Source organism: Watersipora subatra, chromosome 4 (assembly GCF_963576615.1).
Source record: "Watersipora subatra chromosome 4, tzWatSuba1.1, whole genome shotgun sequence".
In the NCBI taxonomy this organism is placed as follows: domain Eukaryota; kingdom Metazoa; phylum Bryozoa; class Gymnolaemata; order Cheilostomatida; family Watersiporidae; genus Watersipora; species Watersipora subatra.
The window spans coordinates 21,646,223-21,672,805 of NC_088711.1; the positions used below are offsets into that span (position 1 = coordinate 21,646,223).

The 26,583-nt window shown below is 37.8% G+C and overlaps 1 protein-coding gene across 1 annotated transcript in view; it reads left to right on the top strand.

Moving 5' to 3' along the window:
• The window catches only part of LOC137393301 (alpha-1,6-mannosyl-glycoprotein 2-beta-N-acetylglucosaminyltransferase-like), a 43,729-nt gene that overhangs the window by 9,890 nt on the left and 7,256 nt on the right, over positions 1-26,583 (top strand). The window contains exons 2-5 of the mRNA XM_068079788.1: positions 1,463-1,577; positions 6,103-6,681; positions 11,045-11,142; positions 25,834-25,933. Coding sequence (XP_067935889.1) covers positions 6,124-6,681; positions 11,045-11,142; positions 25,834-25,933 — 756 coding nt within the window. The 5' untranslated portion in view covers positions 1,463-1,577; positions 6,103-6,123. The remainder of the gene's footprint in view (positions 1-1,462; positions 1,578-6,102; positions 6,682-11,044; positions 11,143-25,833; positions 25,934-26,583) is intronic.

Below are 26,583 nucleotides of genomic sequence, written 5' to 3' on the forward strand. Positions count from 1 at the left end.
TTGTTACATTGGTTTGAGTGAGTCCGAGCCGAGACTTCAGTGAGTTGAAAAGCTCAGACGTCTTTTGTTCTTTTTGAAAGTAGTGTGGCTAAGGCTACCTTTGTCATCTCAGTGTCGCTGTATGTTTTTATTTCAAAATCTAGCTATCATTATAACTAATTCCTTACATCGGTCGAAGTTAATCAATAGATGATAAAAGATGTATGCCTCAAACTAACTAAACTTTTGATCATCTCAAAGTTCTTTGCTCGCTTATGTTGAGTATTGAGTGAAACCGGTACACGCTCCATCATGCTCACTGACCAAGCTGCTGTGACTACAAACATGTTTAAAATCCTTCCGTCTGGTTGTTCACTCCTGTAATAGTTGGCTTACCGTTCCCATCCTCCATAGATGCAACCTCCATAGATGCAACCTCCATAGATGCAATCTACCTATATGATCTGGTAACATTATGTCAGCTTTCAAACTAGTCATCAGCCATTCCTTGTATTATATATTCTGTAGTCTACTTCTCTCTAATCCTTAGTATTTTGGTATGTTGAGAATGTCACCACATGAAAATAACATGTGTGCGGTGTGCTTTGTTTTGAGACTGTTGTGCTTTGTTTTGAGGCGCAGGTCGTACCCTAATTCCCAAACCCTAATAATTGCCACACTGTTTTGGACGTCAAATTATAGCTTCAGTCGTCAGCTTCAATAGTTGTTGGGAGGCTTGACTAGCCATATAGGCCCATCTGTTTAAAAATGTAGGCTACTGTAACATCAGTAGATCTGTCGAAGGTTTTAGTTGTTTGTAAACAAACATTACGGTCTGTAGAATGATTTAGTGAATCTAATTGTCCTCAGTATTAATAAGTTTGCTTTCATCATTACTACATGAACATGATGATAAAACAGAGAGTACTATTATACCTGCTAAGGGGAAGATTTGTGTGCATGGAAGAACAGTAAAAGCAGTGGCTGTGATCAAATTACGCAGCGAACTACCATCATGCCAACTAAAAAATAAATGTCATAAATTACTTATAATAGTGTAGGTCAAGTTTCCATATTTATACATTCTTTTGTCGAGCAGTTTTTATTTCGGGAATGTTAGAGCACTTGATCAGCTTTGGTATCAGCTCAATATATTTCATTTTAAGGTTTCGATCTTTTTAATGATTTAGAAACATATTCAGTTTAGCGTGGATTTAGATCAAGCACATTTTCATCAGCATATTTTTAGTAGGCTAGGATCGGAAATGGTTGTCGATCTTTCATTACATGTCAGAAATATTCTATTCGTTTCATTAAGTATTTATATTGTAGGCATGACTCTTCTCTCTCTCTCGTACTATCTGTCTCCTGCGTTTCCATGCATGTTGACCTTGGCATAGGGAAGACAGTCTTTAGAGATTTATCAGTTTTCAAAGTCTCGTTTTTCCATTTGCTTTTCAATATTTCTCTTAATTAATTTCAGAGCAAGCCAAACATTCTGTTGTTAACCTATCTGGCAATGCAGTGCCTGTCAAGCAAGGAGGAGAAATGAGATAAGCGGAATCTCATATCGATGCTCACTCGCCACGCATTACTCGGTATGTCAACTCTTGCTGATTTGTTCATACTGTATTATACTTTTATCTGTTGACTTTGCAGTTTGACTTCGTTATAATTATAGATTGTTTGGTCTTATTTTCACCACTTTATCTCCTGTCAACTTGTTATTGTTTCTCTATATCACACAGATAATTTATTATATGAGCTAGTTGGCATGAAATAGCAAGCTTTTCCATTTAGTTTGGAACACTTCGGGTTATTGAGCGGGCGTCTAAAAACACGAAACTTTAAACACTCCGCTTTACTATCTAATTTTGCCTACTATAGAGACCTCACATTCATAAAGTAAATCGCTAATTAGACCAACTAAGTTTGATCTTATCTACGCTATCTATTTGAATTGGACTCAATTCATTTTTCACAGCCAAACGAATATCAGATGGGTGGGTGAGCGAGCAATGATAAATTTCTCTTTAATGACCTAATAGTAACCTTCTGACGATATTTCTCCTCATTTAGAAGTAACCTCTAAAGTTGAAAGGATATACCAAGAAATTGTGCCTTATTACTTTAGGACACTTATGTATTTGCGTCATCTAACTTTCGCGTTTTCGCGGAGTCATCCTCTCGCAAAAATTTCATGAGCAAAACTAAACTATCATAACGAACGCGAAATTAAATAGCTTTGTTCATTGATATCCACAATAAAATCGTCATATAGAGGAACCTAGACGCCATTGATAGTCCAAGAAACAAATGAGAGCAAGCGATCAAATTGAATTATCGATCTTGCCCACACATTTCTACCTGCGGTTTGCAAATACAAACTAGTCCCAAATTGATTTTTTTTTTCTAGTGAACTGGACCTGAGGAATCTAATCTGTTTGTTTCAATGCATTTATTTTCACATCACTATATTTTCGCATTCATCAGAGCCACGAAATTAAGTTGCAGCGAACTTTTACTCTTTGTGCTACTCAATAAACTAAATACAGTCAAACATGGATAACTCGGCCATGGATAGCTCGAAAACATGGTTAATTCGAACAGTTTCTTTGGTCCGTTCCCACGTAATGATAAATTGCTATAGATAACTCGAACTCAACACTGTTAATTCGAACTGTTTTTTTGCCCAACGGCTACCGAAACGGTTGTTATCGCTTTAGAAAATCACTTTATTCAAAGCCATAGAGGTAAACCTCATATTTTCGTAATTCATAAGCGTTGTTATTACCACCATCGGCAAAATAATTTTGTCAACGACTTTTCTAAAGGTTTGGTCAAATTTGATTTATACTGCTATACGATTAATAGCACGGGCTTGCCGGGTCACGCGCGCAAGGATTTTCGCCACGCACATACAAAACAAAAACAGCATGTTGTTTTGTATGTGCGTGGCGAAAATCCTTGAGTGCGTGACTCGGCTAGCCCGTGACGAATAGTTTTTCGACGTTGATTCCGTGTTGAATCAACGTCGGAATGTTGAATGTTTAAAACGTCTTAAAATTGTTTTTATTAAACGTATACGTTGTCTTAGCTAAAAAACTATTAATCGTTTGACCTAAACACAGAATACGTGTGTACATTCAATAAGTATCCATTCAAAAAGCGTGAGTGATATACAATGTACCATTAAACCTCGTAAAACTTTTAATTGAACTGCCTCGGAGTGTTGCTCTTAACGAATCTCAGGTAAAGTAAGGGATTTTTCTTTGGTAACTTTTTCTTGAAGTTGCATAAACTTCAAGAAAAGTCGGCAAAATTGATCGTGGGTAAAACGCTCAAAAGAAAAAGATGTCTTTTCTTTTGAGCATTTCAACAACGATCAAGTTTTGCCAATGTCAATCTAAAAAAACGTCCTGGCAATAACATCACCTCAAACAACAAACCAATCTCAAGTGATAGAAAAATCTCTATACTTTTTGATAAAAACGTTTTAAACTTTACATTAGAAGCATTTAATTTGAAACAAGCCATTTGTGCTTTTGATTTATATTATAGTTTGCATATGTACATGTATCTACTAATAAATAAGTAAATACATGGACTTGTGACAGTGCTCTGATAACTTGAACGCTATGATAATTCGAACACTTTTGCTCGGTCCCGTGAAGTTCGAGTTATCCATGTTTGACTGTACTAGCGAAATAAAAGTGTCCTAGGGTATATTCAACTCTAGTTGGCAACACCAAAAGTACATTATAGAAGGATTGAAGGACAAGGTGTGAAGGTCCTGGAGTTGCTCTGGTCAAACGTGTCAGGAGTTGTGAGCCGATACCATTGACTTGTTATTTTGTAATCATCTATCGTCGATGTTTTACTATTGTTTTCAGTGAACCAGTTTTTGATCGTGACTACCAATGAATATGGCAACCAATGTCGACAAAACTACCTTATAAGCTAAAGAGAGGTGCTGCAACACTTTTTTCACAAAGGCTGGTCCACGAGTGGTCTTCCTGTTAAGAGATTGGCCAGGTGACGGCTCTCCTGAAAAAATTCTTACATGCCATTCATTGTCAGTGGTTTGCACCCATCAGCATTTTCCACTAGCAGGCTACATGTCTACATAGTGGGCCGCTAGTGAAAACTTAGCGGTTCACTATGTGCCCACTATTTGGGTCACATAGTGGGCACATAGTGGACACATAGAAAATTGTTTGTTTACCAATACTAGTCCCGCAGCAACTATCATAAACGGAAATAAAGAAATCACGCTATCCGCGACCGCAAATTACAATCGCTGAAATGGTTCACATTACACAATCTGTCGTCGATGTTAGATCTTACACTATGCCCACTATGTGGCCCACCATGTGGGCCACATAGTGGGCACATGTCTGCATGGTGGGCCATGTGCTGCCGGGTAGGTCGCAAACACCTAATAAGCCACACATCCGAGTGGGCACATGATCTACTAGGGGACACATGGCCTATTACGGGACACAAGGCCCAGTATCGCTCGCTAGAGAGCACTAGAAATCCATGTGCTCCCTAGTGGGCAATGTGTCTATAGGTTGAAGGGCTGAAGTCTATATGGCTGAAAGTCAACTCTTCTGTTTAAAATTATACCTCAAAGTGATTTTATGCATATGTGAACATTGCGTTAGGCGTGTGAATGTGCTAGCTGACTCTGTCAGGTGTTTCACCTGGGAAGACTGACATAAGATGTCAAACAAATTATGTACACCGAAGACATTTACTAGCAGAACAATTAAACCTTGCTCATAAAGCTACTGGCATCAATGATATACAGCCCCCCAAGGATAGCCGACGGCTGTCATATGGGCGGGGTTTAATGATGGAGCTCTGTTAGGATTATGCTAGCCTGGGTTTCGGAGCTAACACAACTCTCGCGGGGCGATCGCATTGCCTTGTTAGGTTTTAAAAAACACGACTCGTTGTTATCGTTTCATTAGCTCATTCAGTCAGTAGACCCGCGGTTCACAATAGCAAACCTTGAATTTCTACAATATAGGGGTGATACCTAACCAAAATAATACATCCATACAAAATAAAACATTTCAAATTACCTACTTTTAGTAATTTTAAAATTTGTAAAGGTTGTAGTATATGCTTAAAGTTGAATATAGTTTACCCGAACAACGGCTTTTTTTCCTAGTTTTTGATTAATATTTTGCCACCCCTAATATAAAATGACAAAGTCTTTCATCTTTTTCACTTTGTTTTACCTCGCCAATAAGATGGGACAGCAGGCAAAGCTGTGCAGTATAGTTTTCATACTCAAAATCTAAATACAAAACCGAATTTGAGCTATTTTACGATAGTGACTATTAATATCACGAATGCTTGCGAATGGCAATTGACTGATCATAATGGTGACAATATTGGGATACTATATTTATTTGACAACAAAGTGAATTCACCAGATAAGTAAAATAACCACTATAGTTCATAATATTTGTAAATTTACAAGGGGCTTTATTCAGTATATTTGTTTGCTCGGGTGCCATGTTCGGGTTCATCCCAATAGAGCTCCATCATTAAACCCCGCTCATATGAGAGCCGTCGGCTATCCTTGGGGGCTGTATGTCATTGCTGGCATGTAGAAATTAACTATATCAGGTGTTTTGCTGCCTCTTTAATTTCATTCCGTACTCACCTATTAGGTAGCTACCAAGTAGGTGCTAGGTACTGGTAGTACTGAGTAGATACTAATGGGATACTAAGTAGGTACTAATCGGGTATGAAGTAAGTGCTCTAGTAAAGATTGGCTCTAAAAATGTACTAGTTAACTAATGAGTGGGCACTAGGTAAGTATTACCTAAGTATTAGTTGTATACCTATTAGTCTTCAGTTGTGCACTACGCACTATATAAGTACTAAATAGGTAATACCTAGGTACCAAGTAAGCACTAGACAAGTATGAATTATGTACTGGTTGAGTACTAAGCAGGCACTAGATAAGTACCAACTGCCGACTAAAAGTAGCCACCCATAATGCTCTTCTAAATGTTTTTGCATTGTTGAATGTCATTAGTCACTTTTAATGCCTGATTTGTGTGCAACTTCCTAGTGGAAAAAATACAACATTGTTTTTTTTAGGAGAGATTGTTCACACATCAGATGGCATATATCACTCCAAGGAAATGCATCCAGTCGATTTTACTTTTAGCGTTCGTCATTTTCATTGTTATTAACTTACACTTTCTATCCCCGGGGAGCGTCGGGGTGCAGGATGGTCGGAGTGGCATGGACACAGTTCGCCCTCGCAAGCCCCGCACTACCAATCTTAGCCGTGATGTAGTTAGCAGACAGCAACCACATGCCCCTGAAAAACCTTTAATACAAAAACGTGTTTCTACTGGAAAACCGTCCTTGAAAGAGGAAGTAAACGTTGACTCTTCTGCGCAGCGTTTTTCAGACTTCAACGAATCACTCAGGTTTATCATTGATGATATCAACAAGAAACAGACAATAAGGAATAGCGACAAGTTTCCACCGGTAGACGGTACCTACCGACACGCCTGGGTTATTCAAGTCCACAACCGTGATCACTACCTCAAATACTTGATAAACAGCCTTCGAGAGACTCGGGGAATCGAATCGTCGCTGCTCATCGTCAGCCATGATTACTACTGCAAGGAAATGTTTGATATCATCACCAATATTGACTTCATGCCGGTGAGTTTCTAAATACTGGCTCTTGTTATTTATAAGGATTCTAAATGAAGGCTGGCTCTTTCATGTTCTTACTCGCTATATTAGCAAGATATAGACCTTGACACCTGCAGCCCATTTCCTGTCTCACTTGTCCTTCAATCTGATAGCAATTTACTCTCCATCTACAAAATAAGTGAACGAACAAATTTTCAGCACAACATATAAACTGGTAGTATCACTAGGTTAGTCTAACAAACTAGTTTAGGATGTTTACAATTACCCCATAGTTATATAGGCAGGTCAGCACTAAAGGTTAAAGGCAGGTCAGGTTAAAGGCAGGTTCAAACTATTTCGCTGTATCTCAGCGCGTATCTCAGCGATATAGTGTGAGCCAGAGTTGATACCACAATACTTCAGTGACCGTCGGTGATAACGATGTTCACACTATCACAAACCCATCCACGTTTGCATCAGCAAATAATCTGCGATGTAACGTTCAAATTTTTCGCAAAGAAAATTCTTTGTGTACTAATACTAGTCCTAAATGATAAATAAATCATAAATGAAAATTAAGAAATCACGCTATCAGTGACCGCGAATTACAATCGCTGAAATGGTTCACATTACACAATCTGTCGCCGATGCTCGGTGAAATATCGGAAGAGTGTGACAGCCACAAACTTTCCCGACGTATCTGCATTGCTTCGTCGATGCTATCGGCCCCCTGTTCAGGTAATCCAGGGTGAGCACCGCAAGGACAAGGCCGACATACCAGGCCGGTTCCATAGTAAGGGCTTGTTCATACTGATAAGTGATATAGTGTGAACCGGTCTTTAGTAAAACTGCTAGTCATTCCAGCAGCGGTATAACGTGGCATTTTTGGTATTTGATCCAGCCTAGCGCTCTATGTTATAGACCAGACAATCACCTAAGTTGAATTGTTTGTTGGCCTGAACCATAGATATATAAACCTTTATATATCTATGGCCTGAACATATTTAATATGAATTACTGGATGCTCTCAGTTGGCACTATGTTCGCTCGCATGATTCCTTGACTAGCAAATAAAGCGTGCATACTAAAAATATATATAGGCCTATGGTATGACCTTGACATACAAACTTATTCCGTTTCGAAATGCTTCATATGTTGAAGTTGTCATATGTTAGTTCGCAGATATTCCTATATGAATGTTCTGTATTTTATTTGACTCAAAAACCCAATAAGCAAGGATAATTGCCTTAAGTAATTACATATGTAACATTAGAACAAATAAATTTAGTAGACCTAAGGCTACATATGAAAACCTAGTTTATATGTGATATAAGTATAGTAGTAATAAAAAAGGTTTTTATTACTTGATCTGAGGGACACGTGAACAGAAGCGTAGACTCCATAATGCTTACAGTTGCTCTAGCTTTCCTTGTAGAGTAGCTTAAGTTATAGAAACACTCAGCATTACCTACTTAACCTGTACCAGCTGAGTTTGAATTAGTGTACTGGATAGGCGGTTTATTATCTTTGTTGTATTTGTAGTTTTTACCTGCTTCTCTATTTTTTACTTGAAAACTACGTTTCGATAAATTTCTTCGTATGCTGACACAAGAATTTGCGTGTTATTTTGTATGAAAAAAATTTATATATTGAGTTGATGATAAGTTGACATGTGATTGTAGCATTGATAAAGGAAATGCATAGAGCAGACAACTCACAAATATCTCGCTAATATCTTTTGCTCATATCCTTATTATTTCTTTTGACTGCCATAACTTCAGATCTTACAAATTAAAAATTGCATACGGTTCCCAACAAAAGCACACCATAGAGCCATTCTTTCACACGTAGAACTGGCTCATATTAGTGACCTTAGATGGCCACGGCAGAAAAAGCTCTCTGAAAATAAATAAACCAGAGCATTTAATACTTAATTATTAAATGCTCTGGTTCAACGACTGTAAATACACTTTAATGATATCCAGATATAAGACGCAGACAACTTCGTAGCCTTAGTCTATCGGTGTGTACTTAGTTAGCCTGTCTTGACAAACTGTTGTTTTAGCGGAGTTGTCCCCCGACGAGTGGGTGAGCAACACAACAGCTTGTCACAAGACGTACTGCACCTGATGCATCAGCTGCACTTATAGGGAGTATGTTCTCTTCCGTCTATGCGGCTTGGCTGCGATGTTATGGCGGTCGCTCCATTGGTAATCATAACGGATTTCGCGCAAAAATTTATGTAGAAAAAAAGATTACAACGTTTAACCAGCAACCAGTCTCTGCGGTAAACTTTAGTAGAACTTGAGAACTTAGGCAACAACACCGACTAAACATGTCGTTATTTGTGCGCTCAGTCAGTTTTATTTCTATTTTTGTATCAGTCAGTTTTATTTGTTCTTATGGATTTTATTTTCAGTTTATTGTATTTTTTAAGTTTTGCTTAAGTTTACAACAGTTTGTCAAGACAGGCTAGTACTTAGTCCAAAACTGACAATAGTATAGCTCTGCCTCTTTATTATCAAGACAATAAAGATATCTTTGATACGAAGGGAATAGCCATGACAAGATCAGGCTTTATTTAGGTAACAGTCATTTGAATAATAATTCATCCTGATATCCTTCATACTACTATTAAACATATCGTAGGGAGATGCTGACCAACAACTTGAAATATTTGTGAAGATTATGTTAATAATCTTTGGTAATTAAAACTTGGAATCTACCAAATGTGGTGAGTCGCTGGACTGCATTCGAATAAATGTGATCATAGAGTAAATTAACTCGCCTCAAATATTTAATTAGACCATGAACTGATGAACATATGTATGATATGTGGACAGGTTTGGTGTTAGTAAGGCATCTAAAGTAGTCAAGTATGGATGTTTAGTTGTTCTGTTAGATGGTACATCATATTGTTTAAGAGAATCAACATTCAGTTTCTCTTCTATATACCCTAAAAGTAACTTTCTACCATTTAAGAGTAGGGTAATTATTAGATGTGTTCATGTTTTAAAAAGCTCCTCAAGTTAAATGTTGAACTCGCCTTTTCAAAATACATCCAAATGTTTATACAGAAGCCTTCACTTAACATTCTGAAGACCCCGTCGTTAAAGGTTGACTTGCAATAAAATTCACATCACAGTTATTTGGTATCAAAAGATTCACCATGTCTTACTCTGTTGTGTTAAAGGTGCCAAATATGTGGAAATGTGATTAAAAGCTCTTAAAAGCTCAAAAATGAAAAGCCGCCGTAGATTGGAATCTCTTTATTTCGATGACGTAGTCATGAAATTTTGTTAGTGTCTTGTCACATGATGTTCTCACGTGAATTGAAAGGCCAATAAAAAGCTCAATATAAAACTTATCGTAGCACTAGTTTATGACAAACACTTCGGGTTTCACCGAAGACCCCGTATCAAATATAGATGCTCGCTACTTTACAGTTTTGTTTCGGTTTGTTCTAATCGGCAAGTTGTAATCTGATCATGTGACCCAATACTTCGCAAATAATTCCTGCAGCACTTTTTGATTATCACAAGTGACCAACAGGCTCGTCATGATTATCAGACAATGATATGTACTCCTTCAAACTAAGGCTAAAAATTAAACGAGTTTTCACGGTAAGTTATAGGATATCACTGTTAAAAGTGACAGCATTACGATGACGATAAAACAGACGCGAAAGAACAATAGACATGGTTTTATTGAATGCGTGAAGTATATTTGTGAAAATATTTTGACGAATAAGGTTGCATGAAAGTGTAAACAGAAACCATCTCTCACAACTACATCACATTTGAGCCGTTTTGGAAAGAGAATTCAAACTACGGCGGTCTCGTGTGGCTGCGATTTTCTGTTCGTTTTCGAGCTTTTAAGAGCTTGTAATCACCTTTCCACATATTTTGCACCTACCACACAGCAGAGTAAGACATGGTGAATCTTTTCATATCAAATAACTGTAATTTGAATGTTGTTGCAAGTCAACCTCTAGGTGAAATTGTATATAAACGAACCTCCCCGTTTCAAGCCTTCGTTTTCTTGAAAGATGGAGTTTCTTCACAACAAATCTGTTTCACGTTGTTGCTTACCAGGTGGAATAAAGACACGTGGCAAGTGACACTAGGTTATCTTACGCCTGCAGTATGCTACCATAGAATTGCGTGACATCATACTATGTGACCTGAGATATTTTAACACGGCTGTGTTATACTATTACTGTAGCGTGTGATTAGATGACACGCTGTATGATTTTTTTATGTTGTATGGCTAATGACGCTGTACGATGATGGTACAGAGCATGACTGATGTCATATGATACTATATTACAAATGGTATAATGTGACAAAAGGGAACTAGATGTTTATGGGATGCTACTATGCTACTACAGGTTATGCAGATCTTCTACCCAAAGGCTATGCAACTCTACAAAAAAAGCTACCCAGGGGAGGATCCCTCCGATTGCCCCAGAAATATAAAAAAGCCTGAGTGAGTTTGACTGCCATGTTATTAGCTGCTTGCTAAATACTGTCATGCTTTGGTGAAGGCCTGGCTACAAACTCCAATAAAATGCATTGCTGACTGTAGTTCAGATAATTTGCTGTGGCTACGCGCTGACGCTACTAAATGATGCGGCGTGTTGATGAAAATACTGACCAATCAGAATAGGCCTCAATCGATAATGACATTCTCGCTGGATTTTCCAGTATTGAAGTCTTTTCAGTATATCTATCATATCACACGGATCATCAACTACCTATTTGTACTAATAGAATGTTTATGCTGCTTTTTGCATCGCTATATTTTTTAAAGAAGAAATTTTAGGCGTTAATATTAAAAACAGCCAAATACAAAAATACTTTAGGTTTGTGACAATAATCCAATTACAGAAGAAAAACTACTCAATTACCAAAAAAAAATCATTAAAAAGTTTTTATAGATGGTTCCAATTTATACTAGTGGCTTTCATGTATCCATTACAAGTAAAAATATCTTTATATCTGTTCACATATAGATACATGTCGTTGTTTGTATGAAGCCGTGTTGTCATTGTTGTTTAAAAATAAATCTTCGATGATCTTAAATTGTGTTGGAAATGAAGAAAATGGAATCGAGATCATTTGAATAAACTATTTCGGCCAATAACGGATGAGTCGGTTTCATCTGTATCGATATAGACTGGCATGTTCATTTGGTCGGTGTGTTTAGTCAGGTCTTCAACTTGCTTGCTTGTTAGCTTTAACCATGGCTATATACTAGTGCTGGGCACAGGTGATAAAACTCGTTGAACTCGCGGGTTTATCTTCTCTTGAGTGTCGGGTAATAGAAATTTTGAGCTTTTTGATCTTATGGGTTCGGGTTTTGACTTGCGAGTTCGGGTTTTAGTACACGGAGCCGTCGAGTAGAGTGGACACAAACTTGGTCTATTGCGCCCTGCGCTCTAACACTGTTTAATAACCCGCCTGTTAACCCTTTGAACCCGAGGCATTTTTTGTCATTGTGTGTTAGTAACCCTGGGCAATGTGTCTAAACGATCCGAAGTTTTTAAACTTTTATTATATACAGTCAAACATGGATAACTCGAACTTCACGGGACCGAGCAAAAGTGTTCGAATTATCAGATCGTTCAAGTTATCAGAGCACTGTCACAAGTCCATGTATTTACTTATTTATTAGTAGATACATGTACATATACAAACTATAATATAAATCAAAAGCACAAATGGCTTGTTTCAAATTAAATGCTTCTAATGTAAAGTTTAAAACGTTTTTAACAAAAAGTATAGAGATTTTTCTATCACTTGAGATTGGTTTGTTGTTTGAGGTGATGTTATTGCCAGGACGTTTTTTAGATTGACATTGACAAAACTTGATCGTTGTTGAAATGCTCAAAAGAAAAGACATCTTTTTCTTTTGAGCGTTTTAACCACGATCAATTTTGCCGATTTTTCTTGAAGTTTATGCAAAGATTACCTTACTTTACCTGGGATTCGTTAAGAGCAACACTCCGGGCAGTTCAATTAAAAGTTTTACGAGGTTTTAGGGTACATTGTATATCACTCACGCTTTTTGAATGGATACTTATTGAATGTACACACGTATTCTGTGTTTAGGTCAAACGATTAATAGTTTTTTTAGCTAAGACAACGTATACGTTTAATTACAACAATTTTAAGACGTTTTAAACATTCAACATTCCGACGTTGATTCAACACGGAATCAACGTCGGAAAACTATTCATCACAGGCTAGCCGGGTCACGCACTCAAGGATTTTCGCCACGCACATACAAAACAAAAACAACATGCTGTTTTTGTTTTGTATGTGCGTGGCGAAAATCCTTGCGCGCGTGACCTGGCTAGCCCGTGCTATTCATCGTATAGCAGTATAAATCAAATTTGACCAAACCTTTAGAAAAGTCGTTGACAAAAATATTTTGCCGATGGTGGTAATAACGACGCTTATGAATTACGAAAAGATGAGGTTTACCTCTATGGCTTTGAATAAAGTGATTTTCTAAAGCGATAACAACCGTTTCGGTAGCCGTTGGGCAAAAAAACAGTTCGAATTAACAGTGTTGACTTCGAGTTATCTATAGCAATTTATCATTACGAGGGAACGGACCAAAGAAACCGTTCGAATTAATCATGTGTTCGAGCTATCCGTGGGCGAGTTATCCATGTTTGACTGTATATCTGAACGTGCTCATAATACAATGATATTTGGTAAAACACTAGTAAAAAAGTCGGGCAACCCACAGCAAATGTCATCAAACAGAAAAAAACAGTACTTTATCATTATTCGGGCTAAAACTATGAAAGTCTTTACGATTTTAAGAAACTCGTATAAACATTTACAATAGCATCATATCCATTGAGCACATGTTCATCATTACTTTATAACTCAAAATATACTGGAAAATTATAATTAGTACTATAAAATTTTTTACTTGCATCACAATAATTTATGACCTACCAACAAACGAGTCGTATTGATTTTTTTCACGAAATCATTCAAATAATGGTGACTAAACCGAAGGAAGTAGGTAAAGATATTTGAAAACTGTTACAAATGGAAGTGAATTTTCTGGTCTAATATCTTATGCAAAAATTAATTTGATTGGTTTACGCTGTTACTCAGAAACGGCTTTTGTAAACAAAGCCATGTGAATGCCGGAATTCTGGCCGATGGAGATTCTGACACACTCTACGCAATTTCTGGAAAACTGACGGTTATGGTTCAAATTTCAAAGGATTAAGGCTGCGAGCTCGAATATCGGTCGATAGAAAATAGTAAAAAAAAATTGGATTGAATTATGGTTGCATTGTAAATTTTAAAATGTCTAATGTTTAGAAATTTTAGACATAAAACCTGTATCGAAAAACCCGATACCCGAAAAACCCGATACCCGAAAAACCTGATACCCGAAAAACCCGTTGGCCAAGATGTACTCGTGTCAAGCGCTACCCGATACTCGAACGGAAGGGGGCGGAGTCTAAACTCGTTGGCCAAGAAGTACTCTGCCCTAATTTGGCAAAACCTATTATCTCATCAATTTTTCTATATTTTCACAGCCTGTTAACATTGATTATAATTTTTTTGCTTATTGCTAAAGATTCTACCTCTAGCTAGCTGACAATTACCTAGACAAAGTTTGACCGGCTTTATCTCATTGCCCTGTCAGCTAATCCATTGTGAGTTGTTATGCCTGCTAATATTTCCTCACCATTGTTAAATAATACTCTGGCAAAAGGCATTATCAGCTGGTAATAGGTTTTGCCTGCACATTTTGAAAACAATTAGCAGTGCTTTGTGCAAGGTAATGTAGAAGAAGCTACTGTCATTGCTATGGCTGATAAAACATCAAACTTTGCTGTTTATCAATGCTAGATGATATGAAATTTCTGTTTTTAGAAAGCTGTTTAGACAGTTATGTATTTAATTTTAACAAGTTTTAATATCCGTCCACCGATTAAGATTACAATAAAAGAAGAAAAATAGAGTAAGTATGACACACGCGGACAAAATATATGGTTAAAAGAATATTACAGTTCTACATCATGTTCAGGCAAAATTAATGAAGATTATCAATTAAATCCGCGGCACCCCTTGTGGGGATGGTTGTCCAAAAAGTTTGGCGAGAGCTTGGCATGTATTTACATAGATTAGTTATGATGTCAGTCTTTTTAGACTGTGAGACACCTCTAGGAGTCAGGTTGCTGTCCACCGTAGTTGTTATATCATATTTTGATTTCATGTAGTCAAAGTCAGACCATTCGTTGTCTGTATGCAGCTTCTTGTAGTACAAAATTGTGCTACCTCGGCGAATCTGGAGTTGTCGAATCTCAGCTATCATGGGGCGGTTTTGCTGCCGGAGTTTGACGGTGCTTTGATGTCCCTGGTGCTTTTTGAAATCAGTAGCTGCCATTCTAATTACCTTGCACCCAGCGGCTTCCACACATTTTACAAAATCATCCATGTCACAAACATTAACCATTTTTTTCATTTGGCGTTCTACTCGAGCGTGGCAACTGTCAGCAGACATAAATGTATGGCCAGCTTCTAGATATTTTAGAGTTATTGTCTGTGCAGAAATATTCTGACTGTTTACCAGCTTGATCAATGACGTGAACAGTGTGTAGTTTTTATTTTGGCCGCAGCAGTTGTCCATGAAGTAGATCAATTCTTGCTGATCACGGTCTTGGTGCACAGCGGATATTACAGCGGATGCGATATCCTCACACTTTCTTCCGGATATAGCCTCGTGCCACACCACAGAGATGGGCTTCATAGTTGTGGTGTATTTGCCAATTGGTGTATTTATCACTGTCTGTAATCTCAGGCTGCATAATACACCTAAGAAATTATGCAAGAAAGAAAATGTCTCAGCTTTCAGATGCATATTCATTTGCAGTCTTATGCCAATTTGCACGAGAGTTATAGCAGAGTTTGAGAAGCCATGTCGGGTAACAGTTGCACTGCTTATCGCCATTGCGATATGAGCATTTCGATCGAAAGTATGATGGAAGGTGACTAAGCGTCTAGTGAAGCATGCTGACTTAACACCTAAGAAATTATGCAAGAAAGAAAATGTCTCAGCTTTCAGATGCATATTCATTTGCAGTCTTATGCCAATTTGCACGAGAGTTATAGCAGAGTTTGAGAAGCCATGTCGGGTAACAGTTGCACTGCTTATCGCCATTGCGATATGAGCATTTCGATCGAAAGTATGATGGAAGGTGACTAAGCGTCTAGTGAAGCATGCTGACTTAAATCCTGGCAGCCGAGGAAGCATTATAACTTTCTGCAAATCAATCGATCGAACTATTTTTGTAGATTCTACTGCGCTGCCGTCATTTTCGTATTCATGTTTCGCTTCCCGAGCACAAGCAAGATGTTCCTCCTTCTTCCAGCATGTGGTACAAGAGTCAACACAGAGATCATTTTCTTTCTCGTGTGGCATATTGTCTAGTTCAGCACACTGCTCGCACTGCTCTTCTCCCAGTTTGCTGAAGCTGATGTTAAGAGCTTGTATGCGCCGCTGGTATGTCGAATAATGGATGGGCCGGTCTTGGTGCTTTGAGTTATAATCTGAGTGCATATCTCTAATAGAAATTTCGTGGGGAAGATAGAGCCGATGTGGGGCATGCTCCCTCCTGTAGTGAGATATGCATGGGTTGTAGCTTTTTATGTGATTGTCAATCTCTTGATGTAGATCTTCGTCAGCTCCATGTCGCCTCCCTCCTCGAGAATCTGGGAGAGGTGAGACGCTGGATGTTGCTCCGGCTTTAGCATAAGACACTACACTAGAAGTTTTGCTGTATCCAATCGTTGCAAGATAGAACTCTTTACAGACAATTTGCTGACATCCCTTTTCATCAGCGAGATAGTAGATGTAATATGCCTGACAACAAAACAAACCATCAAAAGAAAAACTATTACTTAAAGACAGTATATCATGTCACAATTGAACAATCTTTAGTTAAGTAAAACGCTTGCAATCGCTAAAACACTAGGATTCGCACCAAGATGTTGAAGACTATTACATGTTTCCTTTTCAATATTTTTCACCGCTTTGACACTGGACACAAGCCTGTGCAGTTTTCGTTGCAAAATATAAAATATTTACACTATTAATGCTATCTTTTTAAAAGTGAAAAGTTTCTGAACTCACCGACCGGCTCCTTGATGATAGTGTCTTGGTATTAGCCTCCAGTCTTTCTACACTGTGATGTATGAAGTTTTTTCTCTCCAAGTAGCCGAGCTTCCAAAAATCTGTATAGATTTTCACTCTTGATCTAGAATCTACTCTTTCGCTACAGCGCTTAGGGCAGCTGCATGGAAATCTCATTTTGTGCTTCTCCACTTCATGCTTTAGTTTGTCCTCTAAAGAGCGCCTACGTTTGGACTTATGAGTAGCGCAAGGTGAAGACATGACGCTTTGAGATCATGTCAAGATGTAATGACAAACTGAGTGTAAAAAGTTTTACTTATATCTGCAGCTGGATGGCACCAGCTGCAGATATAAGTAAATATGGCACCATCTGGCTGGCACCAGCTGAAAACTCAATTGCTAAGTTCATCAGAAAGATTGTAACAATTGAAGATATTGCCCTGCACGAAGCAATGCTCATTGTTTTCAAAATGTGCAGGCAAAACCTATTACCAGCTGATAATGCCTTTTGCCAGAGTATTATTTAACAATGGTGTGGAAATATTAGCAGGCATAACAACTCACAATGGATTAGCTGACAGAGCAATGAGATAAAGCCGGTCAAACTTTGTCTAGGTAATTGTCAGCTAGCTAGAGGTAGAATCTTTAGCAATAAGCGAAAAAATTATAATCAATGTTAGCAGGCTGTGAAAATAGAGAAAAATTGATGAGATAATAGGTTTTGCCAAATTAGGGCAGTACTCATGCCCAGCACTACTATATACTATCTGCAATGCTTGATGGTATGCCAATCTGGTTCTACGATGGCTTATTAGATAACAGCATAGCGATGATTTAGACACAGTTCATTAGTCAAAGAGTTTAGGATAACTCTATGGCTGTTTGTGACCAACGTTACATTCTTATTCTCTAAGCCTGACTTGAAGTTATATGTACATTGTGACTAGTTGATAGTAGTATGAAAACTCTAATCTGCGCATATGGCTATAGCTGGGTCTTTAGTAGAAACATGAACGATTTGTTCAGTAACCTCTTCTGCACACCTGATACCTGACACTTCTCTCATGAGACAGCTGAAAACTATCATTCGTCCCTCTATTGATCTGCTGACAAGCACCTGCAGATATTGCCACATTTGTGCATGCAGTTCTAGGTGTTTGTATGTAGCTATATATATATCCACATACAAACTATATATATTATATAGTATGTGCCACATTTTAAAATATATATTATACTAGGTGAATGCCCTGCGTTGCACATGTAATAAAAACAGCTTATAAACATTACGTTATCTACACTACCTTACCCACTACATTACCTTTGCCCTACTTGCAACTGTTTATGGGCTGTTTTTATCACCCGTGCAATGCTGTGAGTTCATATAGTGAGGTCATGAGATCGTGAGCCCAGCGTGTGAAACAAAGTCGTAATGCGTATTTTAACCGATGTAATGAGTATCTTCATGATTATTGATCGCCAAGCTCAATGAAAGGCTTAGTCTAATGGGTTAACTCGACGCATCCAGAACTGGAGGTTTGATGATCGAATCTTCTACATTTATATATATAGACAGACTAACTATAGACAATATATATAAACAATTACCCAATGATTTTTGAGTAACTCACCTGGTAAACCAGTGAAGGTAAGCTTACCTTTACTAAAACAATTACATGTACTTTGTTTGCTGACCAGTGCTAGTTAATGACCTTAAGTCCTTCAAGTTTGATTATTTTAACTGATGTAATGAATGTGCAGCCATTGGCAGCTTATTGATCGTAGTGTAGTGGATCGCTGGTTTGCCGACTGAGTGGTTTCGAGATCAAATCGTCTACGATACGACTTTTTCATTCCTAGATTTTAATTGCTATAACTGGACAGGCGACAAACTTAAAAATTTATATATATATACTAGATAAATGCCCAACATTGGGTAATAGAAAAGTCTTTCCGCAAAAACTTACTTTTAGTTAATATATACAGCACTTAGCATTCTAACTTTTAAACTTCATACTATGAGAAAAGCGTTTTTGAGCAGTTCAAATAAATTAAGAGAAAAAGTAAACAAGAAGTACATAAAATTGTGTGTATAAAAAGTTGACTGTTGCAGCGGAAGCTCATTGTATCCAAAGTGTGATGGACAATACTGGTACCTTTTGATACTGGTACAAATGTAAGAATGAGATATCAGACTTAGTGTGTCTGATCGAATGGAAAGAGAATGTGGAGGCAATTCCTACTCTAGATAATACATTTGTCCGCGTGAAGAGTATTTAGCTTTTATAGATTTGCTGAAACTCGAAATAGGAGTGTAATGGCTAATTAAAAAATTACAAAAATGAAAAAAAAGGTAATTGTGGAAAAGATAAGCTTTTAAAATTAAAAAAAAAGATAACACCAGTAAAAGATAATATTAATTAATAATAATAAGTGCATATTTAGCGTGTGCAATTGAGATAAGGATGTACCTAAATGTAAGACCGTTAGTAACAATGAGAACAGTTTAGCCTGGTGGTTCTGCGTGCTTGTTTGTAGACTCGTGAGTTGAGTGTCTTGAGTTGCCTAAGTTCTCAAGCTCTACTAAAGTTTACCGCAGAGACTGGTTGCTGGTTAAACGTTGTCATCTTATTTTTTTCTACATAAATTTTTGCGCGAAATCAGTTATGATTACCAATGGAGCGACCGATATAACATCGCAACTAAGCCACATAGACGGAAGAGAACAACTCCCTATAAGTGCAGCTGATGCATCAGGTGCAGTATGTCTTGTGACAAGCTGTTGTGTTGCTCGTCCGCGCGATGGGAGGACAACTCCGCAAAAACAACAGTTTGTCAAGACAGGCTAAACTTTGATATGTTGGAGCAATATTTCCTATAACGATATTTTGCTTCACAACTCAAAGAATTCCTAGTAAACATTGCAAGTAGCTAAATACGTATCGCGCAAATATAAATGAATTATATAAAGTAATGTACAAAATTAAATGTGAAAGACTAGATTTACTGTAGAAGCATGTTAACATAAGTGTAGGCTAGGTTATACGTGGGCCAGAGTAGATAATAGAGATGGGCTAAATGACCTGCAACTAGGACCAGGTGTATACGTGGGCCAGAGTAGATGATAGAGATGGGCTGAATGACCTGCAACTAGGACCAGGTGTATACGTGGGCCAGAGTAGATAATAGAGATGGGCTGAATGACCTGCAACTAGGACCAGGTGTATACGTGGGCCAGAGTAGATAATAGAGATGGGCTGAATGACCTGCAATTAGGACCAGGTGTATACGTGGGCCAGAGTAGATAATAGAGATGGGCTGAATGACCTGCAACTAGGACCAGGTGTATACGTGGGCCAGAGTAGATAATAGAGATGGGCTGAATGACCTGCAACTAGGACCAGGTGTATACGTGGGCCAGAGTAGATAATAGAGATGGGCTGAATGACCTGCAATTAGGACCAGGTGTATACGTGGGCCAGAGTAGATAATAGAGATGGGCTGAATGACCTGCAACTAGGACCAGGTGTATACGTGGGCCAGAGTAGATAATAGAGATGGGCTGAATGACCTGCAACTAGGACCAGGTGTATACGTGGGCCAGAGTAGATAATAGAGATGGGCTGAATGACCTGCAATTAGGACCAGGTGTATACGTGGGCCAGAGTAGATAATAGAGATGGGCTGAATGACCTGCAACTAGGACCAGGTGTATACGTGGGCCAGAGTAGATAATAGAGATGGGCTGAATGACCTGCAACTAGGACCAGGTGTATACGTGGGCCAGAGTAGATGATAGAGATGGGCTGAATGACCTGCAACTAGGACCAGGTGTATACGTGGGCCAGAGTAGATGATAGAGATGGGCTGAATGACCTGCAACTAGGACCAGGTGTATACGTGGGCCAGAGTAGATGATAGAGATGGGCTGAATGACCTGCAACTAGGACCAGGTGTATACGTGGGCCAGAGTAGATGATAGAGATGGGCTGAATGACCTGCAACTAGGACCAGGTGTATACGTGGGCCAGAGTAGATGATAGAGATGGGCTGAATGACCTGCAACTAGGACCAGGTGTATACGTGGGCCAGAGTAGATAATAGAGATGGGCTAAATGACCTGCAACTAGGACCAGGTGTATACGTGGGCCAGAGTAGATAATAGAGATGGGCTGAATGACCTGCAACTAGGACCAGGTGTATACGTGGGCCAGAGTAGATGATAGAGATGGGCTAAATGACCTGCAACTAGGACCAGGTGTATACGTGGGCCAGAGTAGATGATAGAGATGGGCTGAATGACCTGCAACTAGGACCAGGTGTATACGTGGGCCAGAGTAGATGATAGAGATGGGCTGAATGACCTGCAACTAGGACCAGGTGTATACGTGGGCCAGAGTAGATGATAGAGATGGGCTGAATGACCTGCAACTAGGACCAGGTGTATACGTGGGCCAGAGTAGATAATAGAGATGGGCTAAATGACCTGCAACTAGGACCAGGTGTATACGTGGGCCAGAGTAGATAATAGAGATGGGCTAAATGACCTGCAACTAGGACCAGGTGTTAAGTTTTATGTAACTCGGCTTATATTTTTTGCTATTTTTATGTTTTACATTTTGTTTTTGAGTTCTCATTAACTTCTTCACTTTTACCCATTATTATTCTTCACAATTACCTATTTTTTAAAAAAGGTTTACCATATTTTGAAAAAACTGAAAAATCGTCTTTAAAGATGTTTCTGGTATAGAGTCAAATGTTCACACAAGTTTTACATCGTGTATTCGAAAATTGTTTGTAGAGGATTGCCTGTACTCTGACAGACCACTACATACAAAGTTTATCTGCTTTATGTATCGATACAGTCATATGTAGGAACAAATATTCTTATAAGAAAACGTTGCGCGTTGTTTCGTTTCAGCGGTCCAAAAATTAATGATGGATGTTGCAAGTAATCACAAGTTGCATTAAAATGATATTTTATATAAAATTTTGTAAAAACGCAATAGAGTAATTATCAGTAAAAGAGGTGTTATTTGTTGTCTTGGAAGCATACTAGCGATAAGCCTGGTTATGCTATGGAATTCTTTCATCCTCAATGGGATAGTCTGCAGGTAGGTGTTTAGGAAGCTGGTTCTCAGGAACTAGATGGAGTTTTAGAACCAAATATTTTAGCAGCTTGGCAGAAGGCCTGGCCCTAGTGCATATGCGTATGAAGTTATGATGAAATCGGTAAACATTATGGAAACGTATAGAGTTTATGCAGACTGACTCACACAGAAGGACATCATGGAATTTATTAATATAGATGAGTGGAAGTGCAGCTCTGCAATGCATAAATTTGGTGGTAGAGTCTGTGATAAAAATACCTGGTGTAAATTACTCTCTCTTACACTAGATATAATTTATATCGACTTAAATTTGTATATCCCTTATTAGTTTTATTCTTTAGTTTTTACCGTGTTATTAACTTGCGGTGTTTCGAGACATTTTAGATGTGGTTTGTTGGAAATTTACTTCATTTGTCGAGACAAAATTAATATTTGCTCTAATTTTACATCGTGTGTCAAAAACATCGTATGTAGAGGTGATCATAAACTGAAGTTTGGCTGTATAAGTCGTTCACACCTGGCTGTTTATATGGTCACTACGCAGAAGTATTTGTGGTGAAAACTAGAACCATCAGCCATGTTGTTAATGTCCGGGAAGCTTACTGGAGAGTGTCATTGGCAAATGCTACAAATGGCAAATGCAACATAAACACTGTGTGTATCTTACACACAGTGTTTATGTTGTTATCTGTCACCATCATTTCTTCAAAAGCTTTTCAGCTGTACCGTTCTTGCTTGTTACTGTTCATCTCTGTTATATACAGTATCGAATATTGAACCCTAAAATGTGAAAGTTGTCTCAATACAGGTATTTTTTAATACAATGCATGGCCTGGATATCCTTAAAATGTAACTGTTAGATGATATTTTTATATTCAGTAAAACATCGACTGACAATCGCAACTTCAAAAGAATTTTTGATGTGCGATGAAAATTTGAGTAAGTATTTATCCAAAAATTCTCCGAAAAGAACAACTTTGTTAAAATAAAAAAGTTGGTAGAAGTTAAAAATAAGCATACAAGTAAGAAAAAATATAGAAATAGATTTATTTGAATTATATCTGGTATAGGTTAAAGTAAGTTAGACTGTTTCTACTAGTTGTTCTACCACAGGACCTACTCATCAAAGAGCCTGCATGTGGAGCTCAAGAGTTCAGAAAACCTCTTTTTTTAGCATTTATCACTTTATTAATTTGGCTTTTAAGTATAATTTGAGTTTGTGTATTTAGTTTTTGCATAATCCAAAATACAACTGTTTCAACATGCGACTGTTTCAACACACAAATCACATTGGAATGGATAAACTTTGTATGACCAAGCTTGACACCAAAACAGTTTAAGTGACGTTTTTATCATATTTTTTGAAATATAGAAACATCGACTTGATAACGCACGTAATCCACATGAAAACTTTGCATAAAAACTTGAAAGCTCTCTCCTCATATGTGTAATCCTTGCATAATTGTAATAAATGTTTGAGTTTCACGGCATTAAACAAAAAAATAATAAGAACTGGTTTTCAGGTTGTTACTAAAGTTGTTTGTAATTTTTACGCTTGTTTAAGTGCGTACTCTTTTCTATTACATGTATTTACATTATGGCGTTTGCATGCACCTAATTTTGCAGTAATATGTATACTTGTGACCTATTTCATACGAACTTGTAAAGGTTTATGTGAATCATTGATTTTGCTAGTTTCAATTGTTAAATTACTTACCAAGTTGCATTTCTGGAAAAAAGTCATTAATATGATAGAAGTATATGATGACCTCATATAAATATTTAAAATGTCATGCACGGCAGTTTCCTGTCTTCTTCACTGCGAAGGTAATCTTTAAGAGGCTGCCATAAAATAGCCTTGCGAGGAGATAAACTAACCATAAGATTTTAGCTCTGCTAAATTGGTTTAGTTATCGCTTTTGCATGGTGGAACATCATGTCAGCCATTTTATGAATTTTGAGATCACAAAGTGTTTGTCATCGAGTTCAGCTTCTTCTTGTAGTTGTTTGCATTTTTCAGCATTTAAAAGCTCGTGGCATTTATGTTAAGGAAATAATTGTAACATACAGGGTACCCTAGTAGGGTGATTATATGGCAACTTGACTGAAGTGTATCTGACATCGAAAGTTGCGGAAGTAACTGAAGCAACTGAAGCCCATGAGCTTACGAACGACCAATTTTTGTCATATTCAATTTGGTTAGGTTTGGCATAACCGAAGCTAGTATTTGATTGGACAATTTATTAGTAGCGAGTGCAATATTCGCTTCATTTTCCTTCTATGGTTGACTCAATTATAATTCAGAACACAACAAATGAAAACGTGTGACAATAGAGCTGGCTATAACTTGAGCTATGTTTCTTTCTCTAGTTTAGGCTGGACCTGTATGGCCATTTTTTATAAACTATGGTTTAGTCGCCATCCTTGCTATCTCTATAGCTATACTTGCTAACTCTATAGCTATACTTGCTAACTCTATAGCTATACTTGCTAACTCTTGAAAGTCCTCTTGCACTATGTTGTTAAGCAGAGTCTTTTATGTAGAATCACCAAATTCTATGTCATTTGAAGCATTACTTTTTTGTAAATAACAAAAATGTGTAGGCATGTTTGACCATGGTTTGTAAAACAACTACGATCTTGTCCAGTCATTCCATGACCTATAAAAAGACTAGCTGTGCTTCCCGGCATTGCCCGGGTATTAAAAATCAGCTCATAAACAATGAGAAGTAATGAGAGTTGCCTACCACTTGCTATTAGCCTGGCACATTGCCAATGGAAAATGGTATTAAAAGTCAGCTTACAAACAATGAGAAGTGATGAGAGTTGCCTACCACTTGCTATTAGCCTGGCACATTGCCAATGGAAAATGGTATTAAAAATCAGCTTACAAACAATGAGAAGTGATGAGAGTTGCCTACCACTTGCTATTAGCCTGGCACATTGCCAATGGAAAATTCCAGTAAGCTATCTAATAAGCGCTAGGCTTCTAATGTCTGTACGCCAGCTACAGATATTCTAATGATAGCTATAACTGGACATACCGAAGTAAAACAGACGACAGACCTTGAGAAATATATATAGATATGCACGTTATTGTTCGTAGACTGTGAGTCCGACTTTCTAAGTACTTTAAGCAATCACAATCTATTTCTGAAGTAAGGTATTTTGCTGGTAGCACGTGTTTGCCATTTTAGTGGCATATTGCCGCAAGCAGTGATAATGTTTAGTGGTGCTAGGATTGATTTAACCTTAAACGACAAACTGCCCACACATCGCTATAATATTTAACTTTTTAGAAGTCTACGAACTCATTGAAAGAATGATATTGTTAGAAACGATCAATGGAGAATCAATTGAAGGTGGTCAGTCCTTCATCTGCGTCAATGATGATTTAGCTCTATTCCAAAAGATAATTCAGCTATCAGTTTTTGCAACATCATTCTATCCGCAAGGGTTGAATATCGTTTAATTTATTGATCAGCTGCCCTAAGTAATAACGTGAAATTTTAACTGTAGTTGATTTTAGTACTGTGGCCAAAGAACCATCTAGATAAGCATACAAAACTGATGCTCCAAATGATATGAAATTTGTTAATTTTACATAAAGACTGCTTAACAACATGATGTTTACAGATTGTTTCATTTACACATGGTCCAATAGAACCATAAGTATTTCTAGCATGATATGTACTTTTACACACTTACCTGTATTTGGCAGCATACTTCTTTGTATATCGTAATAATGCATGCTGGCACACATTCACATATAGGCCCTACACCAGTATGCTGTGGTCTTCAACCAGAGGTTAAGCCAAGCAACATCAATGAATGCTTATGCTCACATAGTAGCACATTGGATGCAGTGATATGCATACAGTTTTTCTCTTTTCAGGGCTGTAGCTAAGGGTTGTGTGAATGCCGAATGGCCTGACAAATATGGCCATTACAGGGAAGCCGCGTATGCTCAAACCAAACTTCATTGGTTCTGGAAGGTAAGTTCATTTTGTCAGACGTGCATTAAATAGCACCAAGCCAGAAGGGAGCGGGAGTAGATGGGTCACAGGACTTAGGCTACTCTCTTTCATACTTTTCTTTTCTCTTTACTTTTGTTAAACTATCAGTTTTCCTCAAAGGCTTGTTTTTATCCAGATTCCAGCACCTTTTCAATACGCTAATTCATCTCACTTTACGATGCCGACAGTATATGAGGTCAAGGTGCTGTCTGTGTCAAGGTCTGGCCGATACTTCTTTGGCAAAATTATCCTAATCTATCGTAATTGGCTCACTTTGCCCAACAATTCTTCGTAGTTTTAAACAAAACCTGTGCTGAAACGGAGCTCCTTAAAAAAGCTCTACAAACTTCCGGCCGGACTTACTGCTTGTTAGTTACATTTTCATGTCTTGAGCATTCCGCTCTGCTTTCTACGATATTCTGCTTGCACTGCTCTCTTCGCAAGGAGGAAGCTAAGAAAACAAAGATGGAGGCTGAAGACGACTGTTATATATACCTTTAGGTGCTTGTGAAATGGTACCTTGATATACTTATCACACATGGATAGTTGAGGTTGTTCAAATGTCATAGCATATCATAAGGTAGTTCTAGGAAACTGCTAAGCATCTCGGTGGAATACCGTAGTTTATG